The sequence below is a fragment of the Lepisma saccharinum genome, chromosome 2 (genome assembly GCF_977018435.1).
Source record: "Lepisma saccharinum chromosome 2, izLepSacc3.1, whole genome shotgun sequence".
NCBI lineage: Eukaryota > Metazoa > Arthropoda > Insecta > Zygentoma > Lepismatidae > Lepisma > Lepisma saccharinum.
In genome coordinates, this window is record NC_139230.1 from 209,088,816 (window position 1) to 209,106,890 (window position 18,075).

The 18,075-nt window shown below is 34.8% G+C and overlaps 1 protein-coding gene across 2 annotated transcripts in view; it reads left to right on the top strand.

Annotated features, from left to right (window-relative positions):
* Positions 1 to 18,075, top strand: part of LOC145984286 (dynamin-binding protein-like) — a 95,374-nt gene that overhangs the window by 61,704 nt on the left and 15,595 nt on the right. For both annotated transcript variants that reach the window (XM_083117925.1, XM_083117926.1), the window contains exons 14-17: positions 503 to 608; positions 1,754 to 1,881; positions 2,012 to 2,248; positions 4,143 to 4,295. In XM_083117925.1, the coding sequence (XP_082974051.1) occupies positions 503 to 608; positions 1,754 to 1,881; positions 2,012 to 2,248; positions 4,143 to 4,295 (624 nt within the window). The remainder of the gene's footprint in view (positions 1 to 502; positions 609 to 1,753; positions 1,882 to 2,011; positions 2,249 to 4,142; positions 4,296 to 18,075) is intronic.

Consider the following 18,075-nt stretch of genomic DNA (forward strand, 5'->3'; position numbering starts at 1 on the left):
TTGCCTTTGAAAAAACTTTGTATTTAGACATTTTACAAAACCAGCCCATATGGATTATGTTATATTAATGAAATGGCAGAATTTTGCACTAAATTGCATACAATATACAGATATATGTATATTGGATCAGTAAAATTAACTGCACCATTCTGCCATTTTGAATATGGATGAGACATTTATAGAATTTATTTATGAAATAAAATTGCTGATGATTGTACCAGTCTGATATATCTATAAATAGATCATAATTTAAGGCAAAATTCTGTCAAGTTTTAAATATTACAATATAAAACAATTCAGGCTCTTCATGGAATGTTTCCAATTTTATATCGGTAGATTATCAGTTATTGATATCAGGAAATTTTACGAGTACTTTGTTGCATGTTAAAATTGTCAGTCCATTCCTAAAATTTATATATTACAGCAATATAAATATTGTGTGTGTAATACTACAGTATCATCTAATATGTACATGTGCTCATTATGTTTGTTTTATTTTTAGTGTACAAATGACATGCACAAAGATAAACCTGAACTCATGAAGGCTGTAAGGAAAATGACAGAAGTAGCATCATATATTAATGAATATAAACGCAGGAAAGATATTGGTAAGGGAATATATGTGTATAATCTTTTCTAAGTTCTATGTGTTATCAGTCTCTTTCACTTTCTTATGAGATAACTAGAAATTAAACATTTTAAAATGAAGAGACAATACAAAATTAAACTTGGCTGTTTCTCATGATAAAATGCTCATAATCCATAGAAAACATATTTAGATTTTCCCAACTGGATGCAGCACACAATGAACAGTGAAGTTCCAATGACCATGTAACTGTGACACTGGAATTAATACAACTTGGGGAGAGAAAAGAATAGGACCCTAGATGTGTGGAAAAACTAAGTATGTTTCATATGTTTTGTGGAGCATACTTGTGCTGCTAACACACTAAAAGTTGTTTTACATGTGACACCTCTCTTCTGTTGATTTTCAAATGTTTAACTTGATTTTCTCCTTGGCATGTACATATTTAACTTGTACCCGTACTTTTATGGTGATAAATGTAGCTAAAAATTTGGAGTAGAGGTATTCCTTTGTCACAGATGGGACACATGGACTACATTTTTGATATTAAAGTAACTATTCTACTGATAGTTAAGCAACATTTTTCTTACAGTTTCTAGCCTCCTCGATGATGCAGTGGTATCGTCGCCACCTTGTAATCAAGGGGTCCCAGGTTTGATACCTGGTGGAGGCACATAGTGGTTCGGATCCCACTTTAAACTGTAGGTCCAGTCCCGATTAGCCTTACTGTGCATAAAGTGGACTTAAAACACCAACTCAATCAATCAATCAATAAAGGAGAAATGTAATGTTTTTTGATGTCATGGGTGGGACACAATACAAAACACAAGTAAATCAAAAGGTTAAAATAAACTAACAATATGTAACTTAATTATGTATAATACTTGATTTTTTATGCAAATGACAATTTAAATTGTTCACTCACAAGATAGGATAAAGGTACCTCATTGCATTTAATTTTAAAAATTGAGGTTCAGGTCTACTTTTACTTGGAATGCGCCAGTATGTTTATACTAAAACAGAGCATAAGAGAATTAAAATTAAATAATTTTGTAAGGATTGTCTTTGCACTAAATTTTAAGTTTTAGTGCAAGAATTAAATGACAGTACCTTAACGTGTATATTTTCCTTTCCCAAAATGTTGTAATACTTCTTTTCTTATTTCAGTAACTAAATATTTGGAAAATGACAATACCTTGACAAGTAAAATGTCAAGGATATCTCTGCACTCAGTAGCAAAAAAGTCATCGAGATTTCATGCAAGATTGTCATCAACCTTTCGTTTAGGATATGTAGTAAGTATTTTCATCTATAATATTCATATCTTGTAGATCTTATTTACCTATTTTATTTACTTTGTACTGGGGAAGATCTAAGTTGTGTGTCAAAAAATTGACAGTCTTTTTAACATTTTTTTCCTTGCAGACAAAGGATGCTGTTTTTGACGAACTAGAAAGGATGTTTCACACTGTTGATAAGAGTGTACGGAACTTTCTAAAAAATGTGGAAACATTCTCTTCAACTCTACAGGAGGTCGTAAACACACAGTTCAACATTGCAGAAGCAATAGCTGATTTCTATCAGGAACGTAATTCTCAGTGTGAAGTAGATGAATTTCGGACCACACAAAGATTGCTTGTTACTCAATTTTGGGTTGATTTTGTAAGTTTTACTTCAACTTTATGTAAGTAAAGTAGTGCATAATTAGTGGATAAGTAAAAAGAATGCATGCTGACCTTTGTGGTCAATCAATCAAATTGTATATATTGATGATATGCCATTAGAAATCATCATTTATCACTGAACCTCTTACGGGAGCTTTTTTTACTGAAGCGACAAGCAGCATGCTGCACATGTCACTTGGGAATGAACCATTCAGCATCAACATTTCACACTGTTGTGGCATGACAGACCACACAAGCCTCAATTAAATTGGTGAAATCCTCAAGTGACGCTTGTCTCTTTGGTGTAAACTCTCCCTTAGATGACCTAAAGGCAAGATGTGACAACAGTGGGTGGCCAATTTGTTGTCACAAACATATTGGAATGTTTTCTGACACTGAGGAAAGTGGTGCCACTCTTGTCAGAATTCAAGCATGCACCTCCCGTGTCAGTGGTATGTGTCGTATGTACTAGTGCCATGAAGAGAACACAACAGTTCTCTCCTGACATCACAAAATGCATTTTCATGTATCATGGGATATTTTAACATTTCCTGTTGTGTTATGTTTAATATTGGAGATTATATTACAACATTAATAATAAAGATAGTGCACCAGTTTAATACAAAGTGAGAAACATTTGATAAAGATGCAAATGACTAACCACCTAACCTAACCATCAAACTAATGGGTTTTCTTTAAAAAATTGAAACAGCAAAATTAGACATTTATTTAACAAATATAAATTTTTATCATAAATACGTAAATTTTGACCCTGATATAAAAACTATGCTATGAAAGCACATATAGGTGTGTGCACAACACTTTGGCTGCCTTTACCCTTTTAGTAGGGATGTGACGAAGCTGAAAATTTACCGATGCCGATGTACTCACCGATACCGATGCCGATATTTAACCGATTCCGATAATAAGATTATTAAACAGAAATGGGATGTTATTTTCAGCATGACAAAAATAAATTTGCTATGTACATTTGTATTTCATATCATATGTATATACATATATATATATTCTCAAGAGATGCAAATGTACATTTGCATCTGCAAAAGGTGGTTATGTGAACCTTTAAAAAGAACATGGATTCTCAAGAGATTTTACATTAGTACACAAGCAGTTCTTTGAAATGCAAAATGAATTCCTGTTCTTGATGTTGGAAATTTACTGCTGCCAGATTCAACTTCAGAAACACAAGTTTTGGAAGCAGTTCAGGAAGTAACCTACTTCTTCTCTTATCGCAAATCTGTTCAGCAACACTGAACACTCAATCACTGAATACTGATGCAGCAGGTATGCCCAAGTATTTTCTCAGCACTTGCTTCAGGTTTGAATACTCACATTTGAATTTCCAATACAACAGCAGATCCTGGTTCAGCAATGTACTGTTTTATTTCCGATTTTGAGTTAGGTTGATCCTCTGAATGAGAGTTTGCAATAATTTTATTTCAAAAACTCTACAATAATGATGAATCATAACCTAATTTTCAATAAATCTTACAAAATTAAAATATAAAACTTATTAGAAGGTAAAACTCTAATATAATCTGTACCGGTTTAAATATCGGATTTTTGCCGATGCTGATACCGATGCCAATGTGTCATTTTCTGCCGATTTTTATACATCTGTAATCAGCTTCGGCACATCCCTACCTTTTAGCAAGAAATGGAAGAGAGAACTTGAATGACATATATTTACCTCTTTTTATGTAAGCTTTCTTGTATAGAAGAAAGGCAGTGTATGTGTATAATATTATTCTTACAATAGGCTATTACATTTATTATTAATTGGTTCCATTTCTAAGAATAATACATTTTGTTGGATGTAATATAATTTGTGGTCATACGTGCTAAATGAAATAATCTTTTCTTCCCTGTAGAAAACTCTTGTTGATAGAAGAGTGTGCAAACCACTGAGTTCATTGCTGGAGATGTTTCAGGGACCAGAAAGACTTGTTGAGAAAAGAAATGATAAACTTCTTGATTACGATGCTCTTGCTGCAAAAGCAGAAAAAAACAGAGAGTCAAGAGTGGTAAGTGTGTCGTGGTAGTTTTACTTTAAAGCTTGAAGATTAATTTCGTTATGCATGTAAGGTGATATAATTAGTTTTCACAAAATACGTTTTATGCAATAATAGATGTATTTTTTATTAAATATGCATCTTTGGTGCAAATTACCTCATACTGAATAACTGTAGAGTAGGGATGGGGCAGAATAATCGGTACTCTTATCATATTGGCTGAGTGTCATATCAGTGTATCGGTAAAATTACTGATAATTTTACCATCTGGATATATCTATAAATTTCCTATAATTAGTGCAATTTTGTTATAATTTTTATGGATATAAACATATAATCTCCATCCTGTACTTTTTAAAAAAGTTGTCTAAATGTGCAGCTTCTTTTGAATTGGAGTCACCTGGTAACATTTTTATTAAGGAGGTCAGTGGACTATTCAGGTTCTTCAAGGACCATTTTCAATTTTACATTGGATCAGTAGAATATCGGTAAATTTTATTTCGGTACTTTTATCAGTATTGCCAGAATTTCCTGTCAGTCCATCCATACTATAGAGGATACATTTTCCTCAATATCATTGGGACTAACACTGTCAATTTGTAATTAGCAGAGGGGGGGGGGGGGCTCAAGTAATGGTTAACCTACATGAACATGAAGTAGTCTTAAAACAAATTTTACTACTGTGTGTACTCAGAGATCAAGAATGTATAGTTTTGTTAGCATTGTATTCATGTATACATATGAGTTTTATGAACATGTATGTGATTATCTCCTGATTGGTATCAGAAGATATACATTCAGATTTAATCACTGATACCAGATGGTGATTTTCTCAAGTCTGGTGTCTTATGGAGCCTTCAAAAATGCCGTTTAACACTTGTGGGGTCTAAATATCATGCAAATTATGCAAAATGCACTTTTTTCATAATTTTTGCATTGTGGAGAGAAGTGAATGTTGTGATTAACCTTTTGAGTCCCGAGGCCATTTTCACAAGTAAGCCTATCGGTCCCAAGCCGATTTTGAGCAAAATGCAGAGTTTCAATTAAATGAGTGTAGATCAGAGAGTAATTGCCCTAGAGAGATGAGTGATATACCGTTGTACGAGGAATCAACCAGAGATTCAGACTATATGAAATGTATGCAATTTCGGCGTATATGTGGTGGGGGGGAAGGGGGCAAACTCTCAAAATTCCAGAATTTCGGGGGAAAAAAATTGGTTCCCCCACCCTCCCCCAAGAAAAAAGTACATGACAGTGTCGACATGCACATGGAAATGATCGCTGACATGTAAGGAACACAAAAATATTTGCATTATTATCATATGACTAGAGGCACATATTTTTGGTAAATAAAAAAGCAAAATTTCGGTACAAAAACAGTCGATTTCGGGTTCAAAAGCGGTAAATAAAATACAATTTCGGTGTTATAGCGGTGAATAATCACATCGAAAGTGCTATATAAAATGACATTTTGGTTTTAAAATTGTGAATATAATCCTAAATTTGATTTAAAAACTGGTTATTACACAAAATAAACCTTAACCCTTCTAATAGCACATTTATGTCGTTACCAGAGTATTAAGTTTATTCCTGTGTAAAGGGGTCCATTTTTACTTCTCAAATATTTACAGCAGAAATAAGCAATTTTCCGTGAATTGCATAACTCACAGGATATTTCAGACTTCAGAAAGTGTCACGTCGGTATATAAACGGTAAATTTCGTGTTTAAAAGTATATTTCGCATTTTGCAGTTCATTTCGCATTATTTCGTGACAAAACAGGGTAGAAAAATGTGCCTCACACCTTTCAGAAACATGAAAAATGAACATTACAGCATGTTATTTCATATTTTGTGTGTTTTCGTCAAAAACGAAATTTGCATGCCTCTACATATGACCAATGTAACTTGAGTTGTACTCCCAAAAGGAATGGTCGACATGCCACTGATTGATTCAAGCTTCAAAATGCAGCGGTACCTTGAAATGACTATAGCTCAGAAACTAAATGCCCTAGAGATATGAAAGATATATCGTTGTACGCAGAATGAATCGCAGATTTAGACGATATATAATTTATGCACATTCGGCATATATATGGAGGGGGAAAGAGGGGAAATCCCCTGAAAATACTTTTTCTTTTAAAAAATGGAGTTTCGCCCTCCCGAAAAAAAAGGATATGAAAAGTTCAAAATGCACATAGAAATTATTGCTGGCATGTAAGAAACAGAAAAATATTTGCATCATTGTCGTATGACCAATGTAACTTGAGTTGTACCCCCAAAAGGAATGGTTGGGACGCCACTGATTGAAGCTTCAAAAAGCAGCGGTACCTTGAAATGACTATAGCATTAGAGATATGAAAGATATACCGTTGTACGCAGAATGAATCACAGAATTAGACGATATATAATGTATGCACATTCGGCGTATATATGGAGGGGGAAAGGTGGGAAATCCCCTCAAAAATACTTTTCTTAAAAAAAAATGGTGTCCCCCCGAAAAAAATGTCAAAATGTACAAAATGCAAAATTTATGCAAATTTGGCATATATATGGAGGCGGAAGGGAGAAAACCCCCAAAAATTATTTAAAAAATTGTCACCACCCAAAAAATGTCCTCGCACTTGGGCACAAAACGACACCTACACACAACATTCACGGACGAAAAGCTAGAGCGCAGTGAAGAATGAGCACCGATTCTTGCAGCTGCTTGAAATTCTATTTTTAGGCAATGCAGGGTAGTAACCCCTGTCGCAACTTGTGGACACTTGTGCTAAAAAAAAACAAAGGTTTCCTTCAGCTCGCTTCGAAATTCCATTCTCACAATGCAGATTCAGCAACCAGTCTTCCCCCTCCCACTGCTGTCACCCTCACGGAAAACTTTCATTTTGACATCGGATACTGATAAACAAGCTTCCTTCGAATGCAGTTAACAGGTGGGAGTGAAAAAGCATTGCTTCAGAACAACAAAGCCGGTCTTCCTTTGTCGGCAAAAATTTGACCTTGAAAAGAGACGCAAAAGAGAAGCCCCTTTTCCCCTCCATTTTCATGAAGACAAAAAAAAAATGCAAAAAAACATTTCTGTTAAATACGTGTGTTAGGAACAATATAAAAAAAAATCGAAATTCTAGCCAAAAATAGAAAAGTTATAACTTAAAACTACGACCTTGACACAGGGTATCTCGATCGAGATACTTGGGACCCTAAAGGTTAAATGATTAAGGTTGAGCCAATTGAAATACACATACTGATATTGATACTCTTACTGTTTCCCACTGACACTGATGCTTGAAAATTGTAACTATTAAAAGTTGGTCAAAACACTGATTAATATTAGTGGATGAGTATTCCATTCCAATTAGAAGCATTAATTTACCAGAGTTTTTCTTTAAAATATTAAAAATTTGCATCAGAATATGAAAATACCTGTTTTTTCTTCACATAATATTGGTGGAAAATTAAAGGCAACTTCAAATTTTGCATAATTTCCAGGATAATTAGACTGCAAAAGTGTTGTGTGCTATTTTTGTGGAACTTGCGATTAATCAAAACATTGTAAAAGTATTGGTTGGTGTGATTAAATAAAATCCAACTGATACTTTTCAATACCAATAGCATCGGCCGATACTGATAGATCAATATCAGTATCGACTCTGGTCTAGAAATTATGAACATATTAAAGCAAAACTCGGGTAGATAGTTATGGTAGACTACCTGTGGAAAATATATACAGTGTATCACAAAACAACTTAACATGCTTAGGTGCTGGTACATATCATAAAAACAAGTAACTTTTCTTTATAAACTTTACCTTGAAAACACTTAGTTTCTCCGCTATAAGCGCTTAAAATCTAACCTGTATGTATGTAACCCAACACAGCAAACAATCGCTCTGACATAACTTTCAAGGACACGTGGCAGGGTTGCCACTACTAGCATCCATTACTAAGAGAGACTTTGCTTTTCTGCCACTTTTAGCTAATCGCGAAGATGAGGATGAGTGATGATATGATGAAATTGATAACGGACATGCACTCACAAAGAACACATGTCCAGCCCGGGATTCCAAACCAGACAAGAATAATCGCACGTGTGACATGTGTTAATTAAATCGATGAATGAACAAATGCAAACAACATGTTTGCTGCCTTGTTTCGAACACACAGACTGTAATGTTACAACAATTATTTTTTTAGAAATTATACCTAGATATGTTAGTGCAATTTCTGAATAAGTCAGATAATACAGGGGCAGTCCCTTACTGAAATGAAATTCATGTTAAGGCCTCTTACAATAAAATGAAAAATGCAATTTAATTCAGAAAAAAATAATAATAAAGGGATCAACTCCTTATTAAGAACTAAAAGCAAATTATCCACAATATTATCCAGTGCTAAGGTGCATATTGCACTCGGAATGCACAATGACAAAACAGGAGACAACACGAATTCCTGCAAAGGAATATTCTCGATCCACCTCAGTGACCAATTACGGTGGGTGGGTGGTCAACACACAATCTCACCACCGAAAGTTTCGGATTCGAGTTCCTGTCTGGACAAAGGTGTTACTGGATCATTCTTCATCATGGTTGTGAGTTGCCTGAAAAGGCAGAAAGGTTAAGTAAAATGAGAAAAATAGAAAAAAACTAGGATTATCCTGGAAACTGGTCCGCATGTCAGAATGGTCGTTCGTCTTCTGCAACAGAGTGAATTAAAGGTTGACATTTGGGTGTCTCCCGAAAATGTCACCCTTAGACTCCATTGTATCATGAAAAATATGGACAATTAATGACACATTATCAATGGTTTTCTGCTGGCCTCCATGGCAGAGTGGTTAGCACATCACGCTACAATGACAGGGGCCCATTTTCGAATCATAGCCTGACATGGGCATTCTTTGTGAATGTCCTTTCATAAATTTCATCATATCATTACTCATCCTCATCTTTGCGATTAGTCAAAAGTGGCAGAAAAGTGAAGTAAAATAAACTTAATAAACCAATGATTTTGCTTTGCAAAACAATGTTTCTCATCCGATGATAAAAATCAGCTACAAAATCACAAAATAAGGAAACTAATTCCCACATGTAAATACAGTATGAATTACGAGGATCTCTGTTTGTGAACCAAAGTCATTCGATATCGTGAAGTGTTGAATAAACTTGCATAGGCACTGAACTCATTTCAATGAAAATTAAATTCTTGATACAACTTAATTAATAGACCATTTGGAGAACATGACCAGTTTGTCTAGATAGAGAGACAGAGAGAATGAGCGAAGAGTGAGCTTGTTGTAACAGTTTTTAATTCGTATGTTCCTAATATTGCAAATTGATTATAATCGGTGTAAATGTCTTGACACTTGTATAACATCAAATAATTTTCCTCACATGCATAGCAGTTGTCACTGAAGTTGTCAACAAAGTTTGTAAGTAGTATATGTTTAGTATATCCTTGTTGCCTCTGTTTTCTTGAATACCTATTGTGTGTGGGTTATTTTTGTGACATTGGTCTCATAATGCTTTACTCAATGTTTCTTAATGTGGGGACTGTAGACACCAACCTGGAGGTTTCTTCCTACCATACGATTTACTCCCTTTTCGCCAAATGTCCACAATATAGTTTACTTGCATGTGAATAAGATATTTCATTCAACAGAATGTTACTAATTTAGTTTGCTTCAAATGCTATAATCTTATACAGCTCAGATCTTGACATAAGTATTGATTATATGGTTTTAATTCGTAATAAGGACTTGATCCCTTTATTAGTTTTATTCTGAATTAATTAATATTTAAACGGAATTTTTCATTTTATTGCAAGAGCCCGTAACATTATTTTCTTTTCATTAAGGGACTTGCCCCCGTATTGTGTGATGGACTTGATTAGAAATTGCGCTAACATATCTAGGTATAATTTCCAAATAAATATATTGTTATAACATTACAAAAATCATGTTTGAAACAAGGCAGCTAACACATTGTGTTTGCATTTGTTTGTTCATCGATTTCATCTTGGAAGCATTTCAGAATTAACACGCTTGAATTTCAGTCCACATTTACTGGAAATACTTTGTCTTGGTCTGTTTGTAAATACTTCTTACAACATCTCAAGTACCATTATTCGTTTGTATTTTGCTCAAGTAAGCCTCCCAAGTTGTTTTATTCAAGTCATTTTTCTTACCAAGGGATGCTAGTGGCAACCCTGCCACGTGTCCCTGAAAGTTATGTCAGGTCGATCATTTGCTGTGGTGGGTTACATACATACAGGTTGGATTTTAAGTGCTTAAAGCTGAGAAACTAAGCACTTTCGAGGTAAAGTTTATAAGAAAAAATTACTTGCTTTTATGATATCTACCAAGTAATTTTTTCTTATATTTCCTCTTTAATATAATTTTCATTTGTTAATATTACTCCCAAATTCAAATACTTAGGAGTAATATTAACAAATGAAAATTATATTAAAGAGGAAATAAAAAGTAGGCTTAATTCAGGAAATGCATGTTACTTCTCTCTTCATAAACTTTTGTCCTCTCATTTAATATCTAAGAAACTAAAAGTTAGAATATACAAAACAGTAATTTTGCCTGTAGTATTATATGGATGTGAAACTTGGTCCCTTACATTGAAAGAGGAACATAAATTAAGAGTATTTGAAAATAAGATCCTTAGGAAAATATTTGGACCTAAAAGGGATGAGGAGACAGGTGAGTGGAGAAGGTTACATAATTTAGAACTACATAATTTGTATTCATGTCCAGATATTATTAGAATAATTAAATCAAGAAGACTTAGGTGGGCAGGCCATGTTGCACGAATGGGAGAGGAAAGAGGAGTTTACAGGATTCTTGTTGGGAAACCTGATGGTAAGAGACCTGTAGGAAGGCCAAGACGAAGATGGAGGGACAACGTTGAGATGGACCTAAGGGAAATTTGTAGGAATGGAAAAGAGTATATAGAACTTGCTGAAGATAGGGAAAGATGGAAGGCCTGTGTTGCTGCAGCCATGAACCTTCGGGTTTAAGAAGGCTAGAGAGTTAGTTAGTTAGTTAGTTATGATATCTACCAGCACCCAAGCATTGTTGAAGTTGTTTTGTGACACCCTGTATTCATTACATAAGTATAGACATACAGAACAGTTTATAAGTAAAATAAAGAAAATAATAATAATCATATAATCTTGAGTATAAATACAGTTATTATGTATTAACTATTGCATATTCGTACTTTCAGAATTGACTCGAATGTTTTCTTGTAAGTCAAGAATAGCATTGAAAAATCTATGGAATGATTATTAATCATAATTTCATTATACATGTCACAAATTCTATTAATCGAGCAGCTCTTAAATTTTTGGGTTTTTGGAATTTTAGGGATGAAAATATTTCTACAACGTAAATTATTCTTCCTTATATTAAACTGAAGTTGTCCAAGAAATAAACTATTATCTAATATGCCGTTTACTGTCTTGTACAGGAACAATTGATCTAACAATTTTCGCCTATTACTAAGAGTTTCGAAATTGAATTCCTGAAGGAGGTGTTTGTAGGGCGTTGTCATTTGTGGTGGTCTATTATATTTTTTAAAATATAAATATCTTAGAAACCTTTTTGAATTCTTTCGAGATTATTTTCATAAGATTTATAAAGAGGGGACCATATAATAGACGCATTCTCAAGTTTACGTCTCACTATACTTTTATATATGGTTTAAATACAGTCAATATCTCTTAAAGTTTTTTGTACTTCTTATAACAAAACCTAGTGTTTTGTATTCATTTTTAATCACAAGTGAGACATGTTGTTTAAAAGTCAGGTCAGAATCTAAATGCACACCAAAGTCTTTAACTATATCTGCCTGTGGAAGTATTTGACCATTAATAGAGTAAGTAGATTGAGAGGTAATCCTCTTATTCGTCAACTGCATGAAACAACATTTGTTTATATTAAAACTAAGATCGTTTACACAACTCCATTCATATAACACATCTAAGTCTGTTTGAAGTTTTTCCTCTCTGTTGTCAATTTGTTTGTATAGTTTTATATCATCTGTGTACACAAGACATTTAGAGTTCTTAACATGAGACGGTAAATCATTCACAAACAAGCTGAATAACAGGGGTCCAAGATTTGATCCATGGGGAACACCTGAATTCACTCCATACTCAGCAGATGTATGTTGTTTGTGTGATACATATTGTTTCCTTCCTTGCAGATATGATTTCATTAGATTTAAGAAATTAGTTGTTAAACCAAAACTTGATAATTTACGCAAAAGAATGTCGTTAATTTTGTCAAAGGCTTTTGCGAAGTCAGTGTAAATTGTATGCACCATTGATCTACAGTAAAGTGCATCGAAAACATTTTGCACAAAATTTACTAAATTTGTTGTGGTAGACCTACAGGGATAGAAACCATGTTGACTATTGTGTATGTAACTTTTAACATGTTTAAATATTCTTGAATACAAGATTTGTTCCGAAACTTTTGTTGGTGCACATATTATGGCTATTGGCCTATAATTCTCTATTTTTGTATTTTCATTTGTTTTTAAAATAGACAGACTCTTGTTAATTTCCATATCTTAGGAAAATTCTGCATCTTTATTGTTAAATTATATATCAGACATAAAGGTGTTTCGAATACCTCTGCACAAGCTTTGATTACATAGGGAGGAATTCCGTCTGGCCTACTGGTCTTTTTTCGTTTCAATATTTTAATCTCATCCCAATATTCCTTGTTGGTAATTCTATTATTTGAAAGTGGATTAGATACCTGTAGTTCAACTTCCTCAGTTATGTCATATGCACTTTGATAATCAGTATAAACAGATTTAAAGTAAGAAGCAAAGCTATTTACTATTTCTTGATTTGTTTGTAATATTGTATTACCGTACATCATACCTTTGTTTGAAATCATATTTCTACCCTTTTTATTTTTTACATAATTCCAAAACAGTCTACTGTTATTCTTGATACTCCCCTCGGTTTCCCTTAGATACATGTTGTAGGCTCTATTTATAAGTGTTTTTACTCTTTTACGAGTATCTTTATATTTTATTCTGCTATCATCATCATATTCCATTCGTTTCCTCAGGGAGGGTATTTACTGTTTGAGTGGATTCTCTTTGTTGGTACTGTAGAATTAAAAACCGAGTTAACTTTAACATTGAAATATTCTACAGCGTCATTTACATTATTCATACTACTAATAGGTTCCCAATTTGTATCTCGAAACAATTCATACATTCGGTGGAAATTTGTTTTTTCAAAATTTAACATTACAACTGGATTAGTTCTTGAAGTTTGTTTTGTTTTTGTATAATTCACACTTGCAATTAATGCCAGATGATGCATATCTTCTTTTACAAGAGGTAATTCATCTGTATTGACTGTAACACAATCCCATATGTTAGTTAAAATCAGATCAAGTGTCCTATTGTTTTTATTTTTTATGTTATTAATAGAATGCAAGTCATAGAGACTCAAAAAATTATCTAAAGCTCTGTATGAAGGTCCTCCCATCTGCAGATTATAACTTGAATCTAAAATATATGGTAAATTTTAATCACCAATAATAATAATATTGTTACCTTGTAATTCTTCATTGTTTTCGAATAAGTTATAGAAATTCATATAATCATGTACTGCTGAGGAAGATGTGAAATACACAGTAATTATATAGTATATTATACAGTCAACTCTCGATTCTACGACCCCGGGTATAACGACCCTCTCGAAGTAACGACCCTTTTCCCGGGAACCGTGAAAAATTTAGAAAAAATTAGAAAGATTTGGAAAAAAAAGGTTGAAAAATTGAAGGAAATTGGCGGAAAAATGCGTTGTTTTTCCCCCCACTCATTCCCTTTACGAGCGCTCTACCGCTCACAATTGGGTCTGAACTAAAAATAGACACCACCACACCATGCTTGAGTGATATCCAATAGCACTTTACCTCTGCCCTCCCCTCCCTCAAGTGCACCAATGTTACCCCGCACCCGACTGCCGCTACCCAACGTGCCAGGCTTGTTTTGCCACGCTTGCTCTTGGATACGCGAGAAGAGAAGATCGAATGTGCTTGCATGTTATTTTAAATCGACTTGACTTGTTTCCTTGTCCTAAGAGCTGCTGAAAACTCACGGGGGAGGGTGGGAGCAGCCCGAAATGACTGCTGGACTTGCAGTCTTTGCCAATGTCTATGGCAGGTCAAGCTCTTTCATCGATAAATACACCACCTTGAGAGATAAAATCGCAGGAATGTTCGAAAATACAGATGCGTGGCGCCTGGAAGTCTGGCCCATCTGCCCAGCTCTGACCTAGAGTTCAGCAGGTTCCCGTGAATGAGCAACTTTCGGCCTTGTAGCCGACAACTTCCGGTAACTGCTTTCATTCAAAACGTGTTCTTTGTTCCCTGCAACACTTCATAAAAAAGCGAAACTGTTCGAGATAATCAAAACCACATAGGTGAACTAAAGATCGTCAACCCGCTTAATGCGTTGTCATCCTGGTTTGCACAAAAGTTTACTTCGATCTTACGTGCATCATAACTCCCGTTTCCCACTTCATACGTTTTCCTAATTGTGTCGATGTCGTAATATCTGCCAAAAAAGTGTTCCGTTAAACGAGTGACTTCTCCCTCTTTTCCTGTCAGCAAACGTAGGGGGGGGGGGGGGCGATGCAGATTGTTTCAGCCAAGATTTTTTTGCTGATGCAGGCTGATTACAGGCGAGGGTGGAAAAGGAACCCACCCCTCTTCCTTTCCTTTGACGTCTAAAATGGGGCAACCAGTTCTGGTTATATTCTTAAAAACGAACAAAAACCATAGAACAAGTAAAAAAAAGTGACCCTCTACCCTTTCCCCAGCTCATTCTCCGCCACTGGTGTGCACGGCAATGTTGATAATTGCAGATTCAGTTTTATTTATTTATTATTATTTTTTAATGCTGTTGTCTGCATAGGAAATATTGCCCATATTATTGTCTGTTGCATGGTAAAATGTAAAGCAAGAGTCATTTCTTTCTTCTTTACATTGCTGTTAAAAGTTCCGTCTTCGACAGTTGCGTTATCTTTAAAATGCTGAGACTTTTCTCTTCAGCCACCTGTTGCTCGAACTTCCAGCAGGTCTCCTTGTTTTTACGCTGCAGCTGGCGCCAGTGTTTTGTCTAGCGTCTGCAATGCACTTGCTTGCCGATAACAGGGATGACTCATCCAGCGGAAGGCAAAAGTTATTGTTTTGAATCTCCCAAAGCTGTTTTGATTTGAGGATAACGCAATTCGATCTCCAGAAAGGAAAACAAGAGTTAAAATAACTTCATGTTCTGCGCCTTCTGATAAGCAAATCTGTAAATTTAATTTGCATCTGCTTTTCTTCAGAACCATTCATGTGGAGGGGGAAAAAAGTGTGTTCAATGTAGGAATGGTCACTGAGGCTGAGACTGATTAAAAAGACATTATTCAAGGGGAAAACGTTTGGAGGGGTGGGTGTTTGACATCGAGAATACTCCTAAATCCAACATTAAATGGTCGATTAACCTGAGAATATGTGAAAATGCGCAGTTTCATAAAACTTGTTTTCAGTTCATTTTATGCTGATGGGCTAATCGGGACTAAATATACAGTTTAAAGTGAAACTCAATTCCAAACCCGAATGATTATCGACTGCCACGCTGTTTAATGACTTGTCCTAGAATACGCATTAGGTGAAAAAAAATCGCAAGTTGCACGTTTCCTTTTACATGCTGGATTACAATGCAAGTCAAGGAAGGAGTTTGGACTGCTCCCTTGAATGGGGAAGGAGGGTAAATGAAGTTGGTTGAAGCAAAGAAAAGTGACTTTTTTATACAATGTATTTTACACAGCCGAACCAGAATGAAAATTACAGCCCTGCCTTTATTTTTTTTTTGTCTGGTACCTAGAGAGGTTGTGTTGTTTCTCCCGAGAGATCTAATCTTATCAGTTAATCTTGTAACAGACAATGCTCCAGTAAACCCCTATAAAATCCAACATTCATTCTGCCCGATTATCTCCCGACTTTTGCTGGCACCAGTCTGACTGGTGTCAAGATTCTTCGAGTTTCGCTTGCAATAAGCGAGAGATTGTTCTCCTTTCCATTGGTCTGACTGCAAACGGGTTTCTCATGAACTAGAATTGTAAGAATTTCCTGGAAAAGCAACGACTGTGCACAATTGAAATAAAGTAACATTATTTTAAATTCTCTTTTGTGAAAACTTTTTCATGTTCTATTTTCCTTCTCACAACACGCATCCTGTGCATAACAGGTTGTATAACTACCAGGATAAATGGTGTTACCATCGCCTAGGCATCTTTGTGTCCGTTTGAGCTCCCTTTAAGCTGCAAATTCCAATAACGACCCCTTCGAAATAACGACCCTTTTCCCGGGAACTGTGAAAGGTCGTTGAATCAAGAGTTGACTGTATTATCTATGGTCACTTTAACACAGATCATGTCTAGATTATTGCTTAATACAACATTGTCAGCTTTAATATTTTGTTTAATGGCAATTAATACTCCACCACTTCTATTATAACTTTGTTTATCATGTCTAAATACCTTATACTTCTCAGTAAACAATTCAGTACTGTATACACTGCTATGTAGCCATGTTTCTGTAATGGCAATTATGTCATAGCTACACATGGAAATTTTTGATAAAATTCCTGAGTTTTTGTGTTCAGGCCCCTCACATTTTGATAATAAATTGTGAAATACTTTTTGTGAAGCCATTCCAAATTATACTAACTTATAAACATCAATTGTTTTCAGAACAAAAATATCTCTATCCCCATCCCCTTCTCTTTTTCTTAATTTTATAGACCCTGAACCATCAATCCATAAATATGCGTAGTTTTTCTTTATTTTTACATTCCTGGCATAGCCATAAATTTTCTTCCTGAGGGGAGCGAGACTTTGATTAATATATACAACATCCTTATTTGTGTAGCCCAGATGTGTACAGTTTAGATTTGTCTTAACTTTAAGTCTTTCTATTATTTTATCTCTAACTACTTATCTCAAACTTAACAATAATGCCCGCCGATTTCTGTTGCAGAAGTTTTTTCATTCTGTGACATGTGTCAATCATTTCATTTCCTACCTTTATATCTAGTACTTGTCCTTTACAATTTCGTAGGGATCTTCATTCAAGTTTTCTGGTACACCATATGTTTCAAGTGTATTTCTCCTATCATACTGATGCAGATCATCTACTTGTAGCTGTGTGTCCTTCAATTGCTTCTTTAATAACAGATTCTCACTTTCCAACACTTCTATCTGCCCTAAGCATGCAGTTATACTCTCGGACTGTTTTTTTAATAGTTCAGCATTTTCATCCAATTTCTCGTGAGCAAGGTTTAGTGATTTTTCTAGTTCACGTCCTGTTTCTTCTTGTTGCTGCTTCAAGTTTTTAACTTCATTTGTAAGAGCCTTTAACAGTTCATAGACGTCCGTTAGGGATGGATTCACTACCTTAGCTGGTTCCTCCGCACTTTCAAGAAGTAGACCACTGCGCCTTTCTTTCATGCATTTTGTACATCGCCATTCCCCGTTTTCAGATTTTAAATATTACACATCACTTTCCTTTAATTGCACACATTTCATATGATACCAATTGCAAGAACCACTGCACTGTATTTTGGATGGAATATCTTGTCTTGATACAGGTTTAAAACATTCTGAGCAAGTACTCATATTTGGAGAAATCTGGCCAAAGCTGCAACCGTGCTGTATAAAAATAGATGCACTAATCGACTTGTATGCTGTTTGTTTACATTCATAAAGA